The 19,788-nt window shown below is 44.7% G+C and overlaps 5 protein-coding genes across 5 annotated transcripts; 2 read left to right on the top strand and 3 right to left on the bottom strand.

Moving 5' to 3' along the window:
* Positions 1-223: 223 nt before the first annotated feature.
* On the bottom strand, positions 224-1,335 carry V2V93DRAFT_356118 (floral homeotic protein agamous; the record flags this gene model as incomplete). The annotated part of the gene is made up of 3 exons (XM_066907999.1): positions 224-616; positions 1,017-1,103; positions 1,135-1,335. The coding sequence occupies 3 exons, from the start codon at positions 1,333-1,335 to the stop codon at positions 224-226; spliced, it is 681 nt and encodes a 226-aa protein (XP_066768428.1).
* A 2,466-nt stretch (positions 1,336-3,801) lies between these two features.
* V2V93DRAFT_319901 (uncharacterized protein) lies at positions 3,802-10,963 on the top strand (the record flags this gene model as incomplete). The annotated part of the gene is made up of 6 exons (XM_066907293.1): positions 3,802-4,141; positions 4,208-4,642; positions 4,711-4,811; positions 4,871-7,022; positions 7,085-10,839; positions 10,901-10,963. The coding sequence occupies 6 exons, from the start codon at positions 3,802-3,804 to the stop codon at positions 10,961-10,963; spliced, it is 6,846 nt and encodes a 2,281-aa protein (XP_066768427.1).
* A 533-nt stretch (positions 10,964-11,496) lies between these two features.
* On the bottom strand, positions 11,497-13,526 carry V2V93DRAFT_362193 (Zinc/iron permease). Its single transcript, XM_066908297.1, has 6 exons — positions 13,492-13,526; positions 13,109-13,436; positions 12,954-13,053; positions 12,828-12,895; positions 11,957-12,764; positions 11,497-11,899 (listed from the first exon to the last, which is right to left on the bottom strand). The coding sequence occupies exons 2-6, from the start codon at positions 13,229-13,231 to the stop codon at positions 11,742-11,744; spliced, it is 1,257 nt and encodes a 418-aa protein (XP_066768426.1). The 5' UTR covers positions 13,232-13,436; positions 13,492-13,526; the 3' UTR covers positions 11,497-11,741.
* Positions 13,527-13,855: 329 nt separating this feature from the next.
* V2V93DRAFT_356115 (p115 like vesicle tethering protein) lies at positions 13,856-17,479 on the top strand (the record flags this gene model as incomplete). The annotated part of the gene is made up of 6 exons (XM_066907998.1): positions 13,856-14,146; positions 14,205-14,258; positions 14,320-14,515; positions 14,561-15,767; positions 15,826-16,073; positions 16,131-17,479. 6 exons carry the CDS (start codon positions 13,856-13,858, stop codon positions 17,477-17,479), a joined length of 3,345 nt encoding a protein of 1,114 aa, XP_066768425.1.
* On the bottom strand, positions 17,402-19,602 carry V2V93DRAFT_362190 (pre-mRNA processing factor 3-domain-containing protein). Its single transcript, XM_066908296.1, has 2 exons — positions 18,670-19,602; positions 17,402-18,602 (listed from the first exon to the last, which is right to left on the bottom strand). The coding sequence occupies exons 1-2, from the start codon at positions 19,507-19,509 to the stop codon at positions 17,670-17,672; spliced, it is 1,773 nt and encodes a 590-aa protein (XP_066768424.1). The 5' UTR covers positions 19,510-19,602; the 3' UTR covers positions 17,402-17,669.
* Between the last annotated feature and the right edge of the window lie 186 nt (positions 19,603-19,788).

Genomic DNA, 19,788 nt, shown 5'->3' with positions numbered 1-19,788 from the left:
ATAATATAGCCAAGAATAAAAAAGAAAGCATAAGCAATTCATTATTAAACAAAAATAATACAACGTATCCGGGACACGCAAGCACAAAAAACAGTTTTATGAAAAACATACAGCATTACAGGCCAATGTATGAACCCAGGCCGCTAACTAAATTAGAACACGCACCAAAAAAAGACCCAACCGGAAACGCTAAATCATATCCTTGAATAGATGAAGAACTCCTTCAAAACTCCTTGTCTCGGTCTTGAAGACCCTGGACAGGATATGGGTACATTCCAGGTCGCATGTTCATAGCCTGGGCTTGAGCGGCTCGCTGCTGTTGCTGTTGCTGCGCGACGGCAGCCGCAACGGCTCTTTGCTGAGCGGTGGCAGCTGCTAGAGAGTGGTCGTCCTGTGGCAGGTCGTCGACCATAGGAGGCTGCTGCGGTTCCTGTGAATGGGGGCCGGTAGGGACGGGCTCTTCGGGGGCATTGAGACAAGCCTGAATAAGATTCTTTCCTTCCGCCTTTGTGACCAGCGGTTGCAGCTTGGGGGTGGTGAATGTGTAGACGAGACCGGTCTCGGACACAACAAGAAGTAGGACCTGAGTGCCGGTGAGAACAGAAAGTTCGTAAGCCTAGAGAAAAAAACAATGTTAGTTTATCTTAATGTTTGCAGCAATTGTTTGAAGAGCCCGCCGCAGTCAAAAGGCTAAGAGCACATAACAACAACGAAGAAAGAAATAAAGCGTGAATAAAGATAATAAAGCGCGCCGGAGAGAGTAGTGGAAGCCAAGAGAGAAAAGGCGGAGCGGACACGCGTAGGTCGCATTAGGAAGGCACGCGCGGTCCCGAAAGGGCTGATAGCACACAACCACCTGCGGCAGAAGATCGGCTGCTCAGAGTTTGAAGCACACACAAGCAGCCGGCTCGTCACACGAACAAATCCACAGAAAGAAACGAACAACGACGAAAGAAACAAGAAAGAGTGGGAATACAGTATTACAATATAAATGCAGAGCCAAGGCAGGCACAGACCAGGTCTGAAGAGAGAGCCAGATCAACATCACAAAAAGAAGCAGCAAACAAAACATGAACATGACATAAAAGGAAGCAGCAGGCAGGCTAGATAAAGACAGACAATGAGGATACGCACCTTCTTCATGATACCGGCCTTCCGCTTGGAAAAGGTGATGTGCCGGCGAGACTTGTCGTCGATGAACTTGATCTCGATCTTGCGCCGCTCGCGTCCTGGCCTACTGGTCTCTTCGTCATCATCGTCTTCGTCGTCGCGCGGGGGCTTGACGTTATGCTGCTGGGGATTGTCGAGAAGGAGATCTTCAGGTTTGGGCGGCATTGTGGGAGAGGAAGGGTGCAGAGCAGACGAAGCGAGCGTAGAGAATGGAGCTTGCGGGGAGAGAGGGTGGACTAACTTGGGAAGCGAAGGGCAGGATCAGGAAGGAAGGAAGGGGCCTGCGGAGGTAGTCGACAAACGCGGCAAGACGAGGGCAGGGGTGGCCGTATGGAGGTTAGGGCCATATGGTCTGTAATATACGCAGCAGACATGCTCAGACATACGACATCAGCATATCTGCGCAAGCGCCGAAAGCATACCCAATCAGGCAACGCCAAGACAGCAAGCTCATCGCATCTGACTGATACCGAGCTGCGGTGCTCATGACATTTACGCACGAAATTCAGCTAGGATGTAGATTCGAGAGCACTGCGGTCAATTGAGAGCCGGGGCGGCGTGGTGTCAAAGCCGGAGTCGAGTATGGGCAAGAAAAGAGATAAGACAAAGTAAATAGGCAAGTTCGGTACTGCCGCTCGTGCTGCGCAGAAAAAAAACATGGCAGCTTGTTAAAATACAGACTATGATTGAACATTATTTCAATGTTTTTTGAGATTAGATTGCTCTATAACCACATCACTGAACAATTTACAAATACAATACTCGAAACGAGTTCATATGTTACTGGAATATTATCGACATAAAGAAAACCGGCACAAAAACAACAAAAGAAACTGGAATATCCAAATTGATGAAGCACATTCATGCCACAGCAAGCATTCATCCCAAAAGACCACGGAGCGCGACAAGCATTTTGCTACTACTCAATTGAATAATCTCAAAGGGCGAGTTTACAAAACTCTAGAGATACCAGCAAATGCTTTGTATGCAGCTTTGTGAGCGATTGAAAGCAAAAATTAGACTAGAGAAAAACTGCAACCTCAACTATAAACGAGCACGAAATTTTACAAAATTAACGGGCAACGTTTAGTAAGCAGCGCGCAGTTTTCTACGGGCCTGAATCTTCTTCATCGCGATGAGAAGGAAGAGAGCAATGCCTTTAGAGAAGCACACTCACGTTAGCAGACAAAATAACTATAATGACAAATATTACAGGAGGAAAACATACCGACAACACCGACAATGCAGAAAACGAGGATGACTCCGGCGGGCAACATTATGACTATGACTATAGAGAAAAGGATGACAAGTTAGAATGGTGGTGCAAAAAAGATAGTACACGATTCATCTGCGCTTCACCACAACAAAACGAGATGACTACTGCTGAGTAGAGACGTAGCCGATATTACAAAATGTCGGTATTACAGTCCCTAAACAAGCAGCAGCAGAGGTATGCAAAGCAGACAAGGACATACGGTGGCTACTAGAGGCAGAAGATGGGATGCAAGAGGACGTGGATACAAAGAGAAAAGAGAGCCGGGCCGAGCACAGAATAAATACGACGGCCGACGAGCGCTGGCGGGCCCTAGCCCCGTGGCGTCGCACTAGCCACTCGGGGAGAAAGCGGGACTATCGCTTCTCTGTGTGCTTGTCCGCTACCGAGTTCTCGACAGAAATGGAAAGCATATAATGATTTGTGCATTGCATATCAATTTGACTTGCACCTGCTCTTGCACCTGCTGCTGCCAGTCTGCACAGGGGTGATTTAGAGACGGAAATGAGCCCGGTGCTACAGAGTGCGGGACAAAATCCCCGAGAAAAGCGCGCAGTTCTCCACAATAGTGGATTTTATATACTTATCAGCGCTTGCTTGCTATTCTGGGTGCCATTATTAGAGAGCTGTGGCGCTGACCAATGGACACTGCCGGAAGCGGCGGACACGGGTTAGGTTCGGGTCTAGCGGCACGCTCAGCAGCAAGCTAACAATGAAAATGGCCAACTCGCATATACTGTGACGATCAAAGCGGACCATTGCTACGCGTCCCCGAATATCGCGTTGCCAAATATCCAGTCTTTCTCAATCATTAGCAGATCCTTGTCATTAAATTGGTGCTCTTTTATTCAATAGTTTTGATACTTTTATAAAACACAGATATTTTCTGCGTTCATCCTTCGTCGCAATTCCGGCTCTCGCTCGCTTCAATTACTACGGACTGCCAGCCATCTTTTCTTCTACTCTCAGCCACCAATCCCCATTAGCACGATCTTATTATCGTCTATCCTTGACCTAGCTATTTACAACTTTCCATGCTCTCACAATCCTCATCCAGCGTGTGGCATGCCCACCTTGCCCAACCACTCTAAAGTTTATTGTTCACCCAATATAGAAATATAGCTTCTATAACGGGTTAGCTCTTCACGTGCCGCTATACCTAGAAAATTTTTTTTGAGAGTGCTACTCCCAGCAGTCAGTCTCGTCTTGTCCTACTCTCTCTTCCTCTCTCTCCATCTCCAACTTCTTAGGGCAGAGAAAGAGGAGCAGCGAATCGTTACTAAGGTGAGTGAATGTCATGATAGTCTGCATCTGACACCCTTTGTACTTCTATTCTAACTCCTCTAGTTGGATCCACGATGCCGTCTCCGCTTCCTACTTCTCCGGTTCTCAAGCCTTTCCAACCGGGATCTGTTCCTTCCTCTGGAATCTCTATTGCATCTCCTTCTCGCAGATACTCGAGCACTAGCTTTTCTCCTGTATCGTCGCCTGGAAATGCTTTGAATGTTGGATCCTTTGTCGACATGGACTCCATCGAAGGGCAACTGGCCCCTTTTGTCCCGGCGCCAGTCACAGGTGCCATCAACGATGGAGCCGACAAAAAGTTTGCCCTCCTCGAACTAAAGGACGGTACTTGTGTCAAAGGATACTCCTTCGGTGCTAATGAATCCATCTCTGGGGAATTTGTCTTTCAAACTGGTATTTCTTGCTTTCTTGCTTCAATTGTTTCACTTGCATGCGCTAAATTTTCTTTTCTGCTTTCAGGAATGGTGGGTTACCCCGAAACTCTTACCGATCCTTCCTACCAGGGTCAGATACTTGTCTGTACTTTTCCTCTTATGGGAAACTACGGTGTGCCTTCTCGTGATACTGAGGATCCTCTCTTGCCTGGCATCCCTCTTCACTTCGAGTCCAAGAAGATCCACGTCGCTGGTCTCGTCGTTGGCGACTATACCGAGGATTTCTCTCACTACCTCGCTACTTCCTCGCTTGGTTCTTGGTTGAAAGAGCAAGGTATTCCCGCCATTTATGGCGTCGATACTCGCGCTCTGACAAAGACCATTCGTGAGAAGGGTTCTATGCTTGGAAAGCTCTTGATGGCCAAGGACGGTGTCACCCCCATCGCCGGCGGTGACTGGCGTGCTGAATTTGAATCTGTCGAATGGGAAGATCCTAATGTGAAAAATTTGGTAGCTGAAGGTAAGTATTTGTTATTAGATCTATTCCTGGATCAAGATCAAGATCTAACCTTTATCTCTTTTCTATAGTCTCCGTCACCGAACCTATCACCTACTATCCCGATACCAAAGTTGCTCTCAAAAAAAGTAATGGCAAAAACCTGAAAATTTTGTGTATCGATGTTGGAATGGTATGCCATTATGATTTGTGGCTGATAAATTAATTGTCGTACTGATTAGTGATTTTCAGAAATTTAATCAAATCCGCTGTTTTGTCAATCGCGGTGTCGAATTGAAGGTCGTTCCTTGGGATTACGATATTCTTTCTGAGACTGACTATGACGGTCTTTTTGTTTCTAACGGTCCTGGTGATCCCGCTACGATGTCATCAACTGTCGAGAGCCTTGCAGTTGCGCTCAAAGAAGCCAAGACGCCAATCTTTGGTATCTGCCTGGGTCATCAGCTTCTTGCTCGTGCCTCTGGTGCTCAGACTATCAAGTTGAAGTTCGGTAACCGTGGTCATAATATTCCTTGCACAAATTCAATCAACGGACGCTGCTACATCACTTCGCAGAATCACGGTTATGCAGTTGATGTCTCTACCCTCTCCGCCGACTGGGAAGAACTTTTTGTGAATGCCAATGATGGTACCAACGAAGGTATCTACAATACAAAACTCCCTTTCTTCTCTGTCCAATTTCATCCTGAATCTACTCCGGGCCCAAGGGATACTGAATGGCTTTTCGATGCCTTCATTGAATCCGTGTTTAAGTCCACCGAGCTCGGCCAACTTGTTCCAGTTACCATGCCTGGCGGTACTAAAGAAGAAGCCGAGCGCAGATCTCCTCGCGTCGATGTCAAGAAGGTTCTTGTACTAGGTAGTGGTGGTCTTAGCATAGGTCAGGCTGGTGAGTTCGATTACTCTGGCTCGCAGGCCATCAAGGCTCTGAAAGAAGAAGGCATTTACACTATTCTGATCAATCCCAACATTGCCACCATCCAGACTTCTAAGGGCTTGGCTGATAAGGTTTATTTCCTTCCTGTAACCCCTGACTATGTGCGAAAGGTCATCAAATACGAACATCCTGATGCCATTTATGTCACGTTCGGTGGTCAGACTGCCTTGAACGTTGGTATTCAGCTCAAGGATGAATTTGAAGGACTTGGAGTCAAGGTTTTGGGAACTCCGATCGATACTGTTATTACTACTGAAGATCGTGAGTTATTTGCGCGTTCCATGGAGGAAATCGGTGAGAAGTGCGCAAAGTCTGCCTCCGCATCTAACCTTGACGAGGCGCTTACTGCAGTCAAAGATATTGGGTTTCCTGTTATTGTGCGTGCCGCTTATGCTCTGGGTGGACTTGGATCTGGTTTTGCCGAAGACAATGAGCAGCTCATTGAGCTTTGCAATAAGGCATTTGCTGCCAGTCCCCAGGTTTTGATTGAGCGCAGTATGAAGGGATGGAAAGAAATTGAATACGAAGTTGTACGTGATTGCCGTGACAATTGTATCACTGTATGCAACATGGAAAACTTTGATCCCCTTGGTATTCATACAGGTGACTCGATTGTCATTGCACCGTCGCAGACTCTTTCAGACGAAGACTACAATATGCTCAGAACTACGGCTGTCAACGTCATCCGACACTTGGGTGTTGTCGGAGAGTGTAACATTCAGTATGCGCTTAACCCTTTCTCGAAGGAGTACTGCATTATTGAAGTCAACGCTCGTCTGTCGCGTTCGTCTGCACTTGCCTCCAAGGCCACTGGATATCCGCTTGCATTTGTCGCCGCCAAGCTCGGCCTTAACATTCCACTCAACGAAGTCAAGAACTCAGTCACCAAGGTTACTTGCGCTTGCTTTGAGCCTTCGCTGGATTACGTCGTTGTTAAAATTCCTAGATGGGATTTGAAGAAGTTTACTCGTGTCAGCACCACTCTCAGTTCAAGTATGAAGAGTGTTGGTGAGATCATGTCTATTGGTCGCACGTTTGAAGAAGCGATTCAAAAGGGCATCCGGTCAATTGACTACCACAACCTTGGATTCATCGCTACAGAGGCGCTCATGTCTATTGATATCGATACCGAGCTTCAGACCCCTTCCGACCAGCGACTATTTGCTATCGCTAATGCTTTCGACAGCGGATACAGCGTTCAGAAGATCTGGGAATTGACAAAAATTGATAAATGGTTCTTGAATAAGCTGGAGAGATTGATCAAGTTTGGAAAGCGCACGAGCGAATTCAATACTAATACAATCTCGCCCAATTTGATGAGAGAGGCTAAACAGCTCGGATTCGACGATCGTCAGCTTGCAAAATTTTTGGGATCGAACGAGTTGGCTGTTAGACAGCGTCGCTTGGAGTTTGGCATCACTCCGTTTGTGAAGCAAATTGATACTGGTAAGATTTTGGGTGTACAGGTTTATTTGGAGGCGAAAGATTACTGACAAATTTTCTGATAGTTGCTGCGGAGTTCCCTTGCTTTACCAATTACTTGTATCTTACCTATAATGCCTCCAAGAGTGACATTGCATTCGACGATCATGGAGTAATGGTCCTTGGTTCAGGCGTCTACCGTATCGGATCCTCTGTCGAGTTTGATTGGTGTGCTGTGCGCACTGTTCGCACTCTTCGCGCGAACAAGATCAGGACTATCATGGTGAACTACAATCCCGAGACTGTGTCTACTGATTACGATGAGGCCGATCGTCTTTACTTTGAATGCATTAATCTTGAAAGAATTCTTGACATTTACCAGCTGGAGCGTTCTAGTGGGGTTGTTGTCGCTATGGGTGGCCAGACCTCCAACAACATTGCCCTCCCTCTTCACCGTCAGAATGTCAAGATTCTCGGAACCTCACCGGAGATGATTGATTCTGCAGAGAACAGATACAAGTTCTCGCGTATGCTGGATAGAATCGGAGTCGACCAGCCAGCCTGGAAAGAGCTTACTAGCATTGAAGAAGCCACCGAGTTCTGCGAGAACGTTTCGTATCCTGTCCTGGTGCGTCCATCGTATGTTCTTTCGGGTGCTGCTATGAATACTGTTTACTCAAGGGATGACCTGGCGAACTACTTGCAGCAGGCTGTTGAGGTTTCGCGTGAGTATCCGGTCGTTATCTCCAAGTACATTGAGAACGCTAAGGAGATCGAGATGGATGCCGTCGCTAAAGACGGAAAGATGCTTATGCATGTCATCTCTGAGCATGTCGAGAATGCCGGTGTTCATTCCGGAGATGCTACTTTGATTGTGCCACCGCAGGATCTTGATCCAGAGACCGTGCGTCGGATCACTAAGGCTACTGCTAAGATTGGCGATGCACTCAACGTGACTGGACCGTTCAACATCCAGTTTATTGCCAAGGACAATGAGATCAAGGTTATTGAGTGCAACGTTCGTGCCTCTCGTTCGTTTCCGTTTGTGTCAAAAGCGCTCGGTGTTGATCTAATTGAGCTGGCTACTAAGGCCGTTATGGGACTTCCAGTTACTCCTTACCCGAGCCCGATCGAACCTGTTCCTTCGGATTATGTTGCCGTTAAGGTTCCTCAATTCTCATTCTCGCGATTGTCGGGAGCTGACCCGGTTCTTGGCGTTGAGATGGCTTCGACCGGTGAGGTTGCTGCTCTTGGGCACAACAAGTACGAGGCCTACCTGAAGGCGTTGATTGCCACCGGATTCCGTCTTCCAAAGAAAAATATCCTGTTGTCTATTGGTTCTTATAAGGAGAAGATGGAGATGCTTCCGTCTGTGAAACGTTTGCATGAGCTTGGATACAGCTTGTTCGCGACCGCCGGTACTGCTGATTTCCTACAAGAAAACGGCTTGCCGGTAAAGTACCTTGAGGTTCTCAGTGATGATGAGAATCAGAAATCCGAGTACTCTTTGACGCAGCATTTGGCCAACAACTTGATTGACCTTTATATCAACCTGCCATCGGCGAACAGATTCCGTCGTCCGGCATCGTACATGAGTAAGGGGTATCAATCTCGCCGTATGGCTGTTGATTATTCGGTTCCTCTTGTGACTAATGTCAAGAATGCGAAGCTGCTGGTCGAAGCACTTGCTCGAAATTACTCGATGAGCGTCTCGAGTGTTGATTCGATGTCAAGTCACCGTACTGTCGTGTTACCTGGGCTTGTTAATATTGCTGCATTTGTTCCTAAATTGACGGTTCAGGGAAGTACCGATTTCGAGAAGGTCTCCAAGGCTTCGATTGCTGCTGGTTTCTCTATGATTCGCGTTATGCCTGTCGGAGTCAAGAGCTCGCTTACAGATGCTCGCGCTCTTGTTGTTGCCCAGAGTAATTCGCAGAACAGCGCTTACACTGACTACAACTTTTCTGTTGCTGCTACTGCTGACAACAGCCAGCAACTCAGCCAGGTACAGTTTACTGTTGGCTCGCTCTATATTCCTTTTAGCAATTTGTCGGATCACATCAACAAGGTTGCTGCGGTCACTGAGCATTTCAAGGTGTGGCCTGCGCTTAAGCCGATTGTCACGGATGCCCGCAACACTGATTTGGCTTCCATTCTGCTCTTAGCTAGCTTGCACAGTCGCCCGGTTCACATTACGAGTGTGACTACCAAGGACGATATCAGCTTAATTGCTTTGAGTAAGGAGAAGGGTTTGCAGGTAACTTGTGACGTTTCCGTCTACAGTCTGTTCTTGTCACAGGATGATTATCCTCAGTGCTCGAGCCTGCCTACCAAGGAGGATCAGGAAGCTCTCTGGGAGCATTTGCCCAATATTGACTGCTTCTCAGTCGGTGCTTTGCCTTCTCAGTTGGCTGCTGATGTTGGTGAAACTATCGTCCCTGCTATCGGGATTGAGGATACACTGCCTTTGCTTTTATCTGCTGTTCGTGAAAATAGATTGACTCTTGAGGATATTATTAGTCGTTTGCACACAAACCCTAAGACTATTTTTGAGCTGCATGACCAGGTTGAGACTATGGTAGAGGTCGAGATCGATCGTCTATTCATCAAGAAAACTTCTGGCATCTGGTCTCCATTTAACGGCAAGAGGATGTATGGTACTATTTTGCGAGTCACGCTCAATGGCCAGACGGTTTGTCTTGATGGCCACGTTCTTGGTCTGGGCACTGTTGGTGCTGACATGTCTGCGTCCGGTGCCTCGAAAATTGAGCGCCATCGTTCAGTAACTGCTACAGGGAATGTCGTGTCTGTAGATCCTCGCTCGCCTGCAGTTGGCAAGTCTGGATTTGTGGCTGCTGATGCTGTTGGTTCTTTGACTGCCTCGGCTGCGCTTGAGCAAGTTTTCCGCACACCTCCTCTTACGCGCGAAATTTCACCTCCTGCCTCGATCACTGCCGCTCTTGGCTCGAACAACAACCCGTTCTTGCGTCAACATATTTTGTCTGTGCGACAGTTTGAGCACAGTGATTTGCACTTGCTGTTTTCGGTCGCTCAGGAAATGCGCCTTTCGGTTGAACGTCAAGGAGTGCTGAATATTCTTAGCAACAAGCTTTTGTGTACGTTATTCTACGAACCGTCTACACGTACGTGCTCATCTTTTGATGCCGCCATGCAGCGATTAGGAGGCCGTGTTGTCAACATTAGCGCGAGCAGCTCGAGCGTTGTTAAGGGAGAGACACTTCAAGATACCATTCGTACTGTTGGATCTTACGTTGATTGTATCGCTCTACGTCACCCATCTGAGGAGAGTGCTGCTATTGCTGCTAAGTATAGTACCATTCCTGTCATCAATGCTGGAAACGGATCACTCGAGCATCCTACCCAGGCTCTTCTTGACCTGTTTACGATCCGCGAAGAGCTCGGAACTGTCAACGGAATCGTTGTTACTTTTATGGGTGATTTGAAGTACGGTAGAACCGTGCACTCGCTGTGCACGCTTTTGCAACACTATCAGGTACGCATCCAGCTTGTTTCACCTCCCCAGCTCAGACTTCCTGAGGAGTATCGCGAAGAGCTTGAGCGGGCTGGCATGGTCGTGTTGGAGACAGAATACTTTACGCCTGAAGTGGTCGCCAATACTGATGTGCTTTACTGTACTCGTGTCCAGAAGGAGCGCTTTGAGGATCTGGACGAATTTGAGCGTTTGAAGGACACGTACATTGTCGACAGCAGTTCTCTTAAACATGCTAAGAAGCATATGTGTGTTTTGCATCCCTTGCCTCGTAATAACGAGATCAGCGAGGAGATCGACTTTGATCAGCGATCTGCGTATTTCAGACAGGTTTGTTCCCTTTTATCCTATTTGAGTTTGGTGAATGTTTTTCTGATTTAGTAATGTTTAGATGAAGTATGGACTTTATGTTCGTATGGCCCTGCTTGCTCTTGTCATGGGTCGCGACTATTGATTTTATTCCAGTCGTGCTTTAAGATATATATATATATATATATATTTATACGTGTGCAGATTTTGTTACAAGAAAAGGTAAAAATTATATTTAATGATCATATAATCGTCTTGTTCTTCTCATTTATTTTTTTTTTTTGTCATTGTCTATTAGAGATTTAAAAGTTTGAATGTGGTTGGATTTTTATAATTTGTTTGATATCTGTTTTTTTTTCGGATATATTTCTCTAATCATTGCGGTCAAGTAAAATTGAGATAACTTTCGTATAATATGTATTTCGAGTAATTTATTTTCTCGTCGTCGTATTTTATATCCCACATTTATCTTAGAAATTAGGGAAAGTTATTTCAGTTTTGATGTACATATGTTTATATCTGTTTTTGTTTTTATATCTTCATGTGTTGTACTTTTTTGCATTGTTTGGGATACTTTGGGATATTTTGGGATATTAAAAGTTTTTGATTTAGAAATGAATGATTAATTAGAATTCAAGATATCAGTTCTCGTCATTGTTATAATTGCTTTACGGAGCAGGTGAGTGTCCTAGGGCAATTAAATGCACAAGTTTTTGTAGGTTTCTTTACACTTATAAAAAGACAGGCCAGCCTACTACACAATCTTTAACGATTTAACTAGGTTTTTATAAATAGTCTACTGTAGTAATAATCATACTTTGTTTAATTCTCAGTTCTCACAGATCTATCGGTTTTTCATCACAAATCTATCATTGTATCTTCTTCCATTATCATTTAATTTGGACTATATTATCAACTAATACCTACTCTGTCCAAGAGATTGTAAACATCATACCAGCACCGAGTAGCATTGCCAAAGCTTGAAAAAGTCCTTTTTTAATTTCGCCAAATTTTGATAGTCTGGGATCTGTCTCTAATATCTCGGGGATAACGCCCACAGTTGCAATGTACAGGAATCCACCTAAAAATAAATCAATCAGCTCTGCTATCTATTCTGCAAATGATTAATCGAGCATACCGGCAGTAAATGGAAGGACGAGATCACCGGTCGTACAAGTAGTGCCAAAAAGTCCGCCCTCACTCGACCCATGCGCATGACCATCTTGATCAGCGGCTTCATAGGACGATAGATACTGAATCCCGATTCCAATAAGTGTTCCCAAGAATGCACCAATAGCCGTGACAAACTGGGCCCCCATAGCCTTTGATTTGGAAAATCCGCCTTGGATGAGCAACGCAAAATCGCCCACTTCGTGAGGAATTTCGTGGAAGAAGACAGCAAGAGTAGTTGTCGCTCCGACGCTGTGAGAGATGTAAAATGATGCAGCTATAGCGAGACCATCCGTGATGTTGTGCGAGAAGTCGGCGATTAGATTGAGGTATGCAGAGAGCTTTACAGATGCGCTGATTTCCTCTTTTGGTTCAACTTTCTCCACGAGTTTCTCCTCTTTATTTGCTGACGGCTTTGATCGGCTTCTCAGGTTATGAGCGGGAGTGTCATCAACCGACGATGTGATGGCAGACGACAGTTTCTCCTCAGTCTCATCAGAGTGCGAATGTGAATGAGAGTGGTCATGACCGCCTTCACCTCCAAAGATACGCATAGTCTTATCAAGAACGATGAACGCTCCAAAACCAAAGAAGATGGCGAGCCCGAGCAGAGTATTTCTGTGCCCCTCGACTAGAATGAAACGGACATGATCAGGATCATGGCTCTCACCGAGGAATGTTTCGGGCATCAAGTGAAAGAATACATCGCCTAATAAACCTCCTACCGCAAACGAAACTAGCACAGAGAGAGAAGAGGGATCAATGTTTGGCGGGATCTGTATCTGAATTAGAGAATAATTCCAATCCAATGAAAGAATGAAGAAAAAAGAGGAACACACAAGAGCAAGAAGAATATTTGGTGGACCAGAAATATAAGCTGTTGCCAACAAAGCATTTGCACCTGGGCCTAGTCGTAATCTCTTAGTAAAATAGCAGTTGAGTCTAGCAGCACATCATAATCGCACCAAAAGGAAATAAAGCATCAAACGCCTTTTGAATAAATCCAGTCTCTGCAGATTGACTGGCGCCTTTCAGCGTATCTAGTTGTTTAACAACAGCACAGTTCTACTCAAAATCAGAAGCAAAATCAAAAGGCAGCAAAAAAAAAATAAGATAATACCTGTAGCTCATGATCAATAAATTCTAGATCATACGATCCGGAGCTGGTGAGCACCTTTGCCGATACGACACTTATGAGACCAAAGCACACGGTAAAGACAAACGCAAGTTTGAAATTAATCATTACTGGTGAATAAAATAAACAACCCTGAAATAGCTTCTGTAGACTAATTTTATAATCGAGTTTTCGTGCCTTTACAGAACAGTTTCAATTTGTTAATGCCGGATCAAAAGTATGTTAGGTTCCAGTCGTGAAAAGGATTGAGAACCTGTAGACTGGCTGATTGACGTTCCAGCAGGTTGCAATAAAAAACAATTGATAATCAGAACTGCGCCAAATTAGAAATCGTCCTGATAACATAAATATTAGCACTAAAAACTCACAAATAAATCAATTGTCGCGGCTGGAATAACTAAACGCATTTGCAAATATCGGAGACTCGAAAACCCGCCTCGAATTAAGGGGGATGGAGACTAACCCGAATAGAGTTAGATTAGATCATCAGATGCCATTTAGAGCTAAAGCAGTCCGCTTTTACTAGCATTTAAACTTTGAAATAAAACCTTAGTTTTACTTGCTGTGCTGTCCACGAGCTTAAGTTTGGAGACCGCTTTTGTCGACGGCTTCACGGTTGCTATGCATTAATATCTTGTTAGCGAATTAACAAGTCATTAACACCGCTTTGATTTATTTAGCAGATTGACTGATGTATAGCTGATTGTGCTTAAGACGTATCGTCGAGACAAAATGCAGGATTATTTGACGGGCTTCCTGCCTCAGACGCAGCCAAAGCAGTCTACCACCGCACTCGAAACTATTGCAAAACTCTGTGATCGTCTACTGAACTCCACATTGCTCGAGGACAGACGCGCAGCGGTTCTGGGCTTGAAGGGATTTTGTCGTGAATACCGCGAGACTGTCGTCACCGGTGGATTAAGGGGACTTATTTCAGAATTACAGCGAGACCGCTTGGATACTGAAACGATAAAAGCCACTCTCGAGACAATCTTGCTGCTATTTGTTAAGGATAGAACTGATGTGAGTATGCTATTGAGAAACATGGATCATAGAGATAAGCGCTAACATTGCTTCATAGGCGCCTGCCGAAGTAGACTATATCGCTTTATGGCTTGCGGACGAATTTACCCAGGTACGATACGCATAACAAGAAAACAATCATTGGTTGTCATTCACTAATTAGCAATATTCAGCGTGAGGAAAATATTTCTCTTTTAATAGATATACTGGAAAATACCGATTTCTATGTTCGACTATACACACTCCAACTACTGGCTGCCATTCTTACCAACCGGCCAGAACGAACGAAGCAATGTGTCTTTGCTGCTCCTCTTGGAATATCTAGATTTGTATCAACACTAGATGACCACCGAGAAGCTATTCAAAATGGTAATATTTGTGATTCTTAATCTAATGACGTTTGACTAATGGCAGAAATCTGTTTAGAGGCTGTTATGCTACTCATTCATTTGGTTGACGGACATCCGGATATTCAAAAGCTCGTTGCATTCGAAAGCACATTTGACAAAATATTCCTGATCATAGAACGCGAGGCAGGAGTGGAAGGAGGAGTGATTGTTCGTGATTGCCTGCGACTGATCGCCAACTTATTAAGATTCAATCCTTCCAACCAAAACTTGTTTAGAGAGACGAGCTGTATTCCTAGGCTGTCTGCGCTGATGATTCTAGATAAAGGGGCATCGAACTGGGACCCGCAAACGACCAAAAATACGATCCTCGTGCTGGAAATCTGCCGGCTTTTCGTTGTTGAAGATAGCTTGGGAACACCTTCAAATCAACACATTTTGTTTCAAGCTGGAATTTTAATGAACGTCTTGCGTCTTGCATTTGGAGACTCGACAAATATCCAGGTGCGAGCCATGGCCCTTGTTGCTGCTGGCGATTTGATTAGAGGAAACGAGGAGATCCAGGAAAAGTTTTCAAATATTGATGTTCCGTACATCAATGTTTCTGCACCCGGTGAACCCAACCATGTTCAAGTTGAACCAGAAGCGATTCCTGTCACCCAGGCGTTGGTAAACTGGGCTCTTTCAAGTTCTTCAATTTACGCATTTGATTTACGAGTCGGTGCCTTGATGTGTATCGAAGGTTACCTTGCTAACAATAATAACACACGGATAGCATTTTTGGAAGATGCTATCGACGCTTATTTTAACGACAATAGGGGACCCAAAAACTCTAAACTCCTGAGCGGTATTTTGGATCATGAAACGGACTCTCGTTCGGATCCTTACAAGACATGGTTCGCGTCTGTGATCATGCTTCACATTTTTGAAGGTGGCCAAGAGCTCAAAGATTTGGCTAGATCAATTACTATTGGCGATGAGGAGCAAGGCGAAGAAATTGTGACTGCGATTCAGACTGTTTCTGCCAATCTCGTCGCTTCTTTGCAATACAATCTAGATGCCCGTATTCCAATTGCATATATCATGCTTCTTTCGGTGTGGCTGTATGAGGATTACGATGCAATTGACGAATTTTTGAGTGAGGGGTCAAGTGTGCAGTCTTTGGTTGCCGATGTATCACAGTCGTCAAGTCATAATATAATTGTCGAAGGGATGTGTACGACCTTACTTGCGGTCTTATACGGATACTGCACTCTCAAGTCTCCAATTCCGAGGTAATTATCCTAAAACTGATTTTTTTCTTTTTGATCTGAAATCTGACTAGAATGACAGACCAACACTTCATCGATTACTGGTCAGTCGAATTGGCCGAGATTCATTTATAATGAAACTTCGATTATTGCGTCGTCATAGTTATGTGCGCGATTACAATCCTTCAGAAATCCTTTCTGCTGAAAAAGACGAAACTGGACTGCCGAAAGTCTTTTTTGATCGGGTATTTATCGATTTCTTTAAAGATCGATATAGTCGACTAGAAAAAGTTCTTGACAAGGATCCGAATCGCGATCCTATTAGTCCAGGTGAGATTTCTTAAGTTGAATGATAGTGGTGATCTTTTTTGTTAACTAAAAGAGTAGAAGCAATTGAGGCGCAGAATGAGGAAGCTCTCGAATCAATGGAGAATATGACTAAGGAAATCGAGGAGCTTCATGCCCAAATAGAAAAGGCCAATTCAAATGTTTCTGAAACTCAGGAATCTCTCACTAGAACTACTACATATGCCGAGACACTAGCAAGCGAAAAGGAAGTGCTGAACCTTAAAGTACAAGAATCAGCTACTTTGATGAAGCGTTTACAAGATCAACTGGCCACAGCTAATCGCGAGATCGCCGAGGAGCGTGAGAAAACCAAAGAAACCGAGAAGAAACTGGGGGTAAATGTGCAATCACTTGGATTAGAGACGATGAGATTACAGAAGGAAAAGAACGAACTTCAAGAGAACGCTCGCAAAGAAAAGAATCGAGCCGATAATATGAATAAAGAACTTTCCAGATCTAAGGAGCGAACTTTACAGGCTGAATCGAGTCTTCGTGCCCTAAAAGAATCTGCCGCTGCAGAGAAGAACAAGCTAGAGACTTGTTTAAAGCAAATAGAAGAGCAGAGATCGTACACTCACAACATGATGGAAGCCAAAGACAAGGAGTTGAAGCAGATGACAACAAAAAATGGACAGCTGCAGACCCTGCTAGATGGTTTTAAGACTAAGTCGGTTGAGTTGAATAATCAGCTGAATACTTTAAAGCAGCAGGTTTCGGAAAAGGACAAAACCATAGCTGGACTCCAGAATGATATTCAGAATAAGGATGGTCAAATTCGAAAACTTGAGGTAGAAGTTAAGACTGCTAAATCAGTGTTGGATGGACTCAAATCTCAAATCTCAAAGTTGGAAGGTGAACTCAAATCTGCCAATGAAAAGCTAGCAGCTGCAACGGCAGATAAAAATGTGAAGACAGGTGAACAAGAAAAGAGGTTGAAGGAGTTAGAAACCTCAGTTGGGTCATTGAAGCAAAACCTTAAAGATGAAACTCAAAAATTAGAAGATGCACTAAAGGGGCTTGAAGTTGAAAAAGCTCAAGTGCTAACTCTGAAAACGTCTTTGAAAGAGTCTGAAGAGAAAGTTGAAGATCTTCTACTTGTTATGGCTGATTTGGAGGAGAAAATCGCAAAGAATGAAGATGACGACGGAGAAGAAGAGGATGAGGAAGAAGAGGAAGAAGAGGAGACAAAAGACAAAGAAAAAAAGGAGAAAACCCCGAAAGCTGAGCAGAGACACAACGATGTCGCCAAAACTGCGGAGCCTAATGGTACCTCAAAGTCTAATGGTACTGATGCAAGTATTGCCACTGACGAGGAAGAGGAGGGAGATGACGATGACGATGACGATGAAGAGGAAGAGGAAGAGGAGGAAGATGATGACATCGACTAATATTATCACATTGCTGCTGCATCTATCGTGAAGAGTACTATGTAATATATTTCCCCAGGTATAGGAAGACCTTTGTGCAGGGGCTGTAATATAAACAAATAATCAAAAGGTAACTAAACCCGTATGCTACTGCGCACATAAAGCTTTACACAATATATAGTTCATCAATGATTGCTAATATACAATATCCTTACAATTCACCAGTCCACGTCTTTGCCAGTTTCCAATAATGCATAGTCTGGCTTTTCTGCAGGGCATCCTGTACTTCTTCCTCAGTTTCCGTTTCCCGCATATTCCAGCGCCTGAACTGATGTTGCTTCAGTTCCCCTTCCCAGATGAGCTCGCATTTATTGCCTGACAGATCCTCAAGTGATTTGCCGGCATCGTTGGCGTCAGTTTTGTCCTCGTATGATCTTGAAATTTTTGAAGCATTGGTAGTCCAATCAATTCTATGAAGAAGAAGTTTTTCATAATTTTTAATACTTCGTGCGCCACCTTCTACAATCACAAGGCAAAACTCCGGATTTTTGATAGCGACGCCACGAAGATCATATTCGCGAGCATTAATGTTGACTTTGAAGCTATGCTGAGGATTTGCAAGACTTCCTATCTTGAAAACGGCACCAAAAATACCTCTCTTTTCGTCCTTCTCAATTTGCTGCTTAATCTTTTCGTGGCGCTGTTCCGGTGTTAGCTTGCGCTCTTCGTTATCTCTAATATGAGCCAGCCTTCGCTCTTCCATTTCTTTTCGAACGCGGGCCTCAACCAACGTGGGATCTCTGATAGCTTCATTTGTCAAAACATTCATCAAGTTGCTCAGCTTGACTTTCGGCGCAGGTGCAGGATCTAATCCTAATCTGATTCTGTCTTGCTTGTCTTTATGTCGATCTGCCCGCTCAGATTTCCGGATCCGCTTCAATTCTTTCTTTGTGAGATGAGGAGGGCGAATCAAAGGTGTATTTTTGTCCCATGGTGGGTTGATAGGAACAGGATGCTGTACTAGATCAGATATGATTGACTGCTCAGAGTATATCAGAAGATTTTCCTTGTTGTCTAAGTCGTCATATGACTTATTAGCTAGAAAACTTTGATCCCACCACTCGACTTCAGGAGGCTCCTCTCTCTAAAATTAATGTGTCAGTTTTCACAAACGTATGTTCGGAAGCAGAGCTAAATTAATGTTAGCTCACCTTTAATGCAAGATCAGCAGATTCAATTTCTTGATGTGCCCTTGCTTTTTTACTTTCTGCTTCAATTCTCTGTTTAAGTTCCTCCATCTGAGCCTGCGAACGTAGCTCCCGTGCTTGCTCAATATATTTTCCTTTTTCGCTGAATTCCAAAACACGTCGTCCTCTTATTTTCGGCTTTATTTCCAATGTCGGATCAAAGTATGGGTTCCTCCTAGGATCCACTTCTTCTGGAGGAGGTCCGGTAAAAATTTCTAACTCTTTTTTCCGGCTGTTTGCCATTGTACTAGAGTACTTTGGAGCCATCAACTTGGAACCCTTTTTATTTGCTTGCGAGGACTTCGCACTTGTCCCTAACAAGGCAGGATGAACACCAACATTCAATCCCCCTCGAGCACTCACATCGTCTCTCGACGCTGCAAGATTTGTCTTCGCAGTAACAGCGGCCGACACTCGGGATTTTTTCGCTGCAATTTCAGCCAGTAGTGCTTTCATATCAAGATGCGATCCACTTCCATTTTCTTTGCTGCTGCCATTTGAGGTTGATGACGGTGGAGGGGTAGGTTGTTCTGACGATGGAGGAGGGGGAGGAGGAGCGGGAGATGCTGATTTCTGCTGTATCTGCTGCTTAGCAGCTGCAGCTTTTGCCCGAGCAATCGCTCTAGCTTTTGCTAATATATCGCTTGCTTTATTCACCGGTGATACCGAGGCAGCCGCAGAATCAGAGGATGGAGGAGCAGGGACCGGAGAGCCATCAGGAGCTTTCTGCTTTTTTGTTGCCGAGAGTGAATCGGGACTCATATCGTCCAAAGGCAGCGCCCTTTTGCGCATGTCCGACGCCATCTGTTCTCACCTGTCTTGGATTTACAAACAAACGGATGCTGCTGGTGACTGCGAACTGGCTTTTGGTGATGCTGAATCAAGAAAGTATTGTGGCAAGCAAGATTAGAGAAGCAACCTCCTGAAAACGCTAGTAGTTGATGAGTAATCAATCACTCAGCAGAATTAGGATTACATCTTGCGCCCAGCGCAACAATGAGAAATATTTGGTACTTAGTCACAGACGCAAGCACAGAATAACAGGAGAAAGGACAGAATTGCTTAGCAGGTTTGGCCTTGATA

This window comes from Kockiozyma suomiensis (assembly GCF_038497685.1).
Source record: "Kockiozyma suomiensis strain NRRL Y-17356 unplaced genomic scaffold V2V93scaffold_1, whole genome shotgun sequence".
Lineage (NCBI taxonomy): Eukaryota > Fungi > Ascomycota > Lipomycetes > Lipomycetales > Lipomycetaceae > Kockiozyma > Kockiozyma suomiensis.
Note: the sequence above shows the minus strand (reverse complement) of the source record. Positions and strands in the feature narration are given on the sequence as shown.

Excerpts from the sequence above, each read along its gene's own strand:
- V2V93DRAFT_362193 (XM_066908297.1), bottom strand. The coding sequence starts at position 13,231 with ATGATTAATTTCAAACTTGCGTTTGTCTTTACCGTGTGCTTTGGTCTC. Across the intron at positions 13,054-13,108 it reads TTATTGATCATGAGCTACAG|AACTGTGCTGTTGTTAAACA; the intron begins GTATTATCTTAT and ends GATTTTGAGTAG. Across the intron at positions 11,900-11,956 it reads CGTCCTTCCATTTACTGCCG|GTGGATTCCTGTACATTGCA; the intron begins GTATGCTCGATT and ends ATTTATTTTTAG.
- V2V93DRAFT_362190 (XM_066908296.1), bottom strand. The coding sequence starts at position 19,509 with ATGGCGTCGGACATGCGCAAAAGGGCGCTGCCTTTGGACGATATGAGT. Across the intron at positions 18,603-18,669 it reads CTGCTGATCTTGCATTAAAG|AGAGAGGAGCCTCCTGAAGT; the intron begins GTGAGCTAACAT and ends CATTAATTTTAG.